At 38.3% G+C, this 6,901-nt stretch overlaps 1 protein-coding gene across 1 annotated transcript in view; it reads right to left on the bottom strand.

Moving 5' to 3' along the window:
• The window catches only part of CWC27 (CWC27 spliceosome associated cyclophilin), a 426,501-nt gene that overhangs the window by 369,988 nt on the left and 49,612 nt on the right, over positions 1 to 6,901 (bottom strand). The window contains exon 10 of the mRNA XM_007952852.1: positions 2,553 to 2,710. Within this exon, the coding sequence (XP_007951043.1) occupies positions 2,553 to 2,710 (158 nt within the window). The remainder of the gene's footprint in view (positions 1 to 2,552; positions 2,711 to 6,901) is intronic.

The following is a 6,901-nucleotide window of genomic DNA, read 5'->3' as shown; positions in this document are numbered from 1 at the left end:
TGAAGATAATTAAAAAATTGTTGCAGAAGTATATCCACCAGAAATTCATGATGGATTCAAAAGAGGATGTGGAACAAGGGATATCATTGCTGATGTCAGACAGATCTTGGCTGAAAGCAGAGAATACCAGAAAAGTGTTTACTTTTGTTTTATTGCTGTGCAAAGGCACTTGACTATGTGAATCATAACAAATCATTGATAACATTATGAAGAATAGGAATTCCAGAACACTTAACTGTGCTTAGGAAAAGCCTGTACATAGACCAAGAGGCAGTTGCTCAACAGAACAAGGGGATACTGCATGGTTTAAAATCAGGAAAGGTGTGCATCAGGATTGTATGCTTTCACCACATTTATTCAATCTGCATGCTGAGCAAATAATCTGAGAAGCTGGACTATACAAAGAAGAACATGGTATCAGGATTGGAGGAAGACTCATTAGCAATATGTGATATGTAGATGACAAAACCTTGCTTGCTGAAAGTGAGCAGGACTTGAAGCACCTACTGATGAAGAATGAAGGCTACAGCCTTCAATATGAATTGCACCTCAACATAAAGACAACAAAAATCCTCACAGTGGGACCAAAAAGCAACATCATGCTAAGATTGAAGTTGTCAATGATTACACTTTACTTGGATCCAAAATCAACATCCACGGAAACAGGAGTCAAGAAATCAAATAATATATTGCACTGGGCAAATCTGCTGCAAAAGACTTCTTTAAAGTGTTAAACAGCAAACATGTCTCTTTAAGGAATAAGGTGCACCTGACCCAAGCCATGCTATTTTTAGTGGCCACATATACTTGTGAAAACTGGACTACAAACAAGGAAACAGAGGAAGAATTCATACATTTGAATTATAGTTCTGATGAAGAATAATGAATATACCATGGACTGCCAGAAGAAAGAACTAATCTGTCTTGAAGGATGTACAGCTGGAACGCTCCTTAGAAGGTAGGACGGTGAGACCTAGTCTCACTTACTTTGAACATGTTATCAGGAAGGACCAGTTCCTGGAGAAGAACATCTCCTTGGTAGAAGGTCAGTGAAAAAGAAGAAGACCCTCAATGAGGTGGATTGACATAGTAGCTGCAAAAATGGCCTCAAACGTGGCAACAATTGTGAAGATGGCACAAGACACTGTTTCGTTCTGTTGTACATAGGGTCACTATGAATCAGAACAGACGCAATGATACCTAACAACCACAACAACATATGGTATATAGCATTTGAAATAGTGTTAAAGCCAACAAGATAGAGATGAGGGCTTAAGAAACAGTTAAACATCATTTAAATAAATATTTGTTTCATCTATTAAAATTTCAAAACTTTAATTTTTGTCACATTAATAATCAAATCTTTACAATTATTCACAACTCTTAAAAAGCAGAAAACACACTCCTTGAGAGAAACAGAAAAAATTATTATGGATCCTTTACTATATTCATGATTTGGTCAAACGTTACAGGGTTGATGAGAGGACTGTCTACTCTATCCCTAGGAAATATATATGAATGATCACTAACATTCTGAGGCAATGTTAGCCTACAGTTCATCTATGAAACAGTGTTTAGTACTTGATCCTCAGGTGAAAGTTTCTGAAAAAAAGGATATTAAAGATAACTTCTAAGTACCATTTCTTAGTTCAAAAGATTATATACCTTTAGTGGAAAGTTCTGAGAATTAACTTTCATTTCTGGTTTCACACACAAGAAAAAAAAGAAAAACTATGCCATGACGATAATGGAAATTTTTTTTTCAAGTTTTGCTACATGAAGTTGTGAAAAATGAGAGAAAAAAAATATGTTGTTTATGAAGTTACATCCATCTCATCTTCAAATGTAAGCCATATGAAGAAAACTATTATTTTTAAAGCAACACTATTTAAAATGTAGACAGTAAAACTATAATAATGGAATCAGAAAGGAAAGAAGAGTTTTTCAATTAAGTTAAATTTTAGGAGAGTGTAATATTAAAGAACAAAATCCAACAACCTATATTACCAGAGAGTGAACTTTTCAGCATTTATTGAAATTTCTTTTATGATACCATGGAGATTAGGAGGGGGACAAGGTATTTGGTAAATCAGACTTAAAAAGATATTTAAGAATGCTTTCAGGCCCACACACTTTCTTAATCTGTTCTGACCATTTGTTCACACTTATATTACCTGATGACATCTCCTTTTCTTTCTATGTAATTGTACACTGCTCTCATTGGTATTAAACAAACACTACCTTCCACCCCTAGTTAACATATGGTTACCCCTATATAAAATAGTTTATAGGATCCCTGAAAAAAGGGGTCAGAGAAAAATGAAGTGGACTTCCATTCATAGGACCACTGCTGTATTTACTTTAAACCTGGTTTATTTTCTTTTAAGCCCTCCAAATGGGCCAGTTTCCATAACTGGTTTATTTATCAAACATTACTAAATGGTATTTTTAAAAAAAACGAATTAAGGATTCAATCTTATTTTAAAACAAAATATGAAAAGACAAAACATATTATTAAACTGTAATATCTAAACTCACAGAAGCTGACTCACCTGCGGCTCACTGATTTCTTCCCCAGTTCTCCCTCGCCAGCTGATTTAACATTTGCACTTGTGTCCTTTTTTAACTTTTTTGCAATTCTTTCTCGCATCAGGTTCTTCTCATCACCATCAATATCTGCATCATGCTCTACACTTTCATCTTCTCCATCCTGTTGACATTAAAACTGGTTATTTACCAGGCATTTAATTTCCCCTTTTCCTTCCAGAGGTCCATGTTAGACTCTCCTCATTACATTCTGGGGCAGGTAGGTTTTTTGTTTTGTTTTGTATTAGTAAAGGCTTCAAGAACCTGCTCCAGATGAGTCTGCTTTAGGCCAACTATGTAAGTATGGGGTATCCCAGAAAGGGCTACCTACTAAGTTCATGCCCACTTCCTCTGTGCAGCACAGTGTGCTCCCTGACAGCACCTGGGATATTGCATCTATCTACATTTCTGTTCTTATCCCACTGGGTTCCTGGAGGCAGTTAGCTAGTATACAGACCTCAAATGGGAATTAATTCAAGTAGAAGTGTAGTTGGAGAAGCTAAAATTCCCTCCTATAATCTTAGTCATAGCAAGCACTTCTCAGCACCCTCCAATAGCTCCCCAACTCACTCAAGGCCGTATGCAATCTGTACTTCTCAAACATAATCTCCCATAACTCCTGTCCAGCCACAGTGGCCAACTTTCTATTCTCAAACAAGCCAGGAATGCCTCTCCCTCATTACCTTTAGACTTGCTGTTCTCTCTAGTCTGAATTGCTCTTATTCCAGGTATCTGCATTTCTTGCTTCATCTCCTTCAGGTATTTACTTAAATGTTACTGTCTCAGAGATGCACTGTCTGATCACCCTATTAAAATGGCAGAACCACCCACCTCCAAAGCTCCAAAGCTCTCTATCTCCCTTCTCTGGTATCTTTCCCAAAGCATTTATCAATCCAGATTCATGTGTTTTATTTATGTGTTTATTGTCTCCCTCTCTCTCTTATCATTTGAGTAAAGCACATCATGAGGGCTAAAATTCTGGCTTGTTTTGTTTACTGCTGTATCTTCTACTTTCAAAGTAATTCCCAGCATTAACTGATGAGTGAATGGAGAGAAAGAAGTAGTAGTAGTAGTAAGACAGAGAGAAGCCCAAGTGGGTCATTTTTTCTCTTGTGATTCTTCGCTCAGGTAAATGATGCTGAGGCAGGATTCTTAACTTGAGGCTGATAGTCCCCTAGGACAGAGGTTCTCAAAGTCTGGGCCTCAAAGTATATGAGCTATTCATTAAAAGTATAATATCCCAGCCCTTATCCCGGACTTATTGAATGATGTTCTCAAGGCAGAGACTGTGATTGTTTTCACAGACTTGTTCAAAGGAGCTCTGGTAACATAGTGCCTAAGGCACTTGACTACTAACCCACCAGCCACTCCTCAGGAGGAAGATGGGGCAATCTACTTCCGTAGGGACACTGCCTCGGAAACCCAAGGAGGGGTCGCTATGAGTCGGGTCTGACTTGACGGCAAAAAACAACAACAACAACAAAATTTAATAACCACTGACCTAGCTAGAAGGAGCTCTGGTGGTATAACGGTTAAGGCTGCTCCACGAAAGAAAGATGAGAAGGATCTGCTTCTGTAAAGATACACAGACTTGGAAACCCAATGGAAGTTGCTACGAGCTGGAATTGACTCGATAGCAGTGAGTCTGAGACCCAGCGAGGTCTTCTGTGTTTGGGCCTCAGGAGATCTAAAAATATGCCCTGCAAATCCATAACATTTTGGGTGTGGATGTGGTACATTTTTCTGGGAAGAAGATCTAGTTTTAGTCATTTCATAGGATCTAGGACACAAAACAGGATAGTGATTCTACATTCACATTAGATAGCCTCTCACTCACCCATGGCCTAAGAACAAATCAGCCCTTGTTATCTTCCAGACCCATATTATTGTTACACAGATTTCTCCAAGTTATCCTAACCTCAAGATATACAAAACTACATTAATTATTTTTCTTATTTCCCCACCTCAACCCTAGTATTTCTTTTGTACCCATCTAACAAGTGGCCCAAGCCAAAGCCTTATAGTTGTCCACAACTCCATCTTCTCCCTCACCTAATAGCATGGAATCAGTCACCTCCCAGACTTCTTTCAACTCTATCACTTTCCCATCTCACAGCTATGGTCTTACATGAAGCTCTCCTCCTATAATAGCTTCTTAATACGTCTCAATACTTCCAGTCTGTTTCTCCTAATTTGACCTCTATAATAGATTACATCTCAACATAAAGAAAATGAAAATCCTCACAACTGGGCCAATAAGAAGCATCATGAAAAACAGAGAAAAGATTGAAGATGTCAAAGATTTCGTATTACTTGCTTCCACAATCAACACCAACGGAAGCAGCGGTCAAGAAATCTGACGACGTACTGCACTGGGCAAATCTGCTGCAAAAGACCTCTTTAAAGTGCTAAAGAGCAAAGATGTCTCTCTGAAGGCTAGGGTGCACCTAACCCAAGCCATGGTATTTTCAATTGTATGGTGTTTTCATATGCATGTGAAAGGTGGACAATGAATAAGGAAGACCGAAGAAGAGTTGATACTTTTGAACTGTGGTCTTGGCAAAGAATACTGAAAGTACCATGGACTGCCAAAAGAACTAACAAATCTGTCCTGGAAGAAGTGTAGCTGGAAAGCTCCTTCAAAGTGAGAATGGCTAGATTTCATCTCACCTACTCTGGCCATGCTGTCAGAAGGGACCATTCCCTGGAGAATGATATCATGCTTGGTAAAGTTGAGGGTCAATGAAAAAGGGGAAGGCCCTCAAGGAGATGGACTGACACAGTGGCTGCAATGACGGGTTCAAGTATAGCAAGGATTGTGAGGCTGGCACAGGACCAGGCAGTGTTTTATTCTGTTGTATGTAGGGTGACTATGAGTCAGAGCCAACTTGATGGCACCTAACAACAACAATAATGCCATGGTAATCTTCCTAAAATGCAAAGTTCATCACAACACCTTTCTTTTTAACTATTCTTTATCTATTCCTCACTTTAGGATAAAATTCAAACTCCTCACCATGTCCTATGAAGATCTGTAATATTTAGGTCCTTCCTACCTCTCTAACCTTATCCCACTCTCCTTCCTACTACTACACTCCAGTCACACTGGCCAGCTTTCAAGTTTCTGGAACACAACTGCCTCCTACTTCTAAGCCTTTTGCACATGTAGTTTACTCTACTTTCAACAGTCTTCCTGCTCTTAAAAATTCAGGCTGCTTTTCAAACTTGAAATCTCAGCTTATTTACTAAATAAAGTACTAGCTCTCTTTGCTTTCATGTTTTAGCATATGCTGTTCTCTGAGCTACAGGGATCCCACCTCTCACTACTTTCTTTTCTGACGAAGTCAACTCCTAATTTTCCTGTAAGACACAACACAACATGTTCTCTTCCAGTAAGGCTTCTTGAACAGGTTAGAAATTCATCCTCCCTCTACTATATACAGTATAGTCAGAACTCTCTCTTTGGACTATGCTAATAGGTAATGCTATATTCATGTATGGAAAGTTATATACTTTCTAATAAATTATATAATATACAGATCAATGAGCTTTTATACAAAGTGGCATTTGACTAACTTGAGAAACTTAAACTCTTACACATTATAGGAAACTCTGCCTTCTGGTTAATTAACTTTATTACCCAGTACAACTAACAAAGAGAGATCATTATAGTCTTGAATAAGAATCTTCTGAAATGTATATATCTACAGAAAAAAAAATTGCCATTGAGTCGATTCTGATTCATAGCAACCCCAATGGGTTTCCAAGGCAGTAAATCTTTACAGAAGCAGATGACCCTATCTTCCTTCCGTGGAGCAGCTAGTGAGTTTGAACTGCCAACTTTCTGGTTAGCAGTCAAATGCCCTAAGCACTGTGCCACCAGAGCTCCCTGTATATCTATAAGTAATACTAAAAATCACTGTTCCAAGCATTTCACATTTATCAATTATGATACTCACCCATCAACATTTAAACTCTAACATACCAAAAACCAAATTCACTGTCGTGGATTCAGATCCAACTCATAGTGACCCCTCCTAGGGTTTCTGAGGCAATATCACTACAGAAGTAGATGCCCAACCTTCCTTCCGAGGAGTGGCTGGTGGGTTTGAACCACCAGCCTTCTGGTTAGCATTCAAACACCTTAGGCACTACACCATCAGAGCTCCCAACTTTTAACATAATAAAAGAAAATTAATAGCATTTGAATTTTGAGTATTCAAGTAATGTTACGTGAGGGAGAAAAGACCAGGCTAGAAATACGTATATATGATTCCAGTTTTTTAGAGAAATATCCACATACACAAGTACACTT

The sequence above is a fragment of the Orycteropus afer genome, unplaced genomic scaffold, assembly GCF_000298275.1.
Source record: "Orycteropus afer afer isolate SDZICR_OR568_19922 unplaced genomic scaffold, OryAfe1.0 scaffold00362, whole genome shotgun sequence".
Taxonomy (NCBI): Eukaryota; Metazoa; Chordata; class Mammalia; order Tubulidentata; family Orycteropodidae; genus Orycteropus; species Orycteropus afer.
Note: the sequence above shows the minus strand (reverse complement) of the source record. Positions and strands in the feature narration are given on the sequence as shown.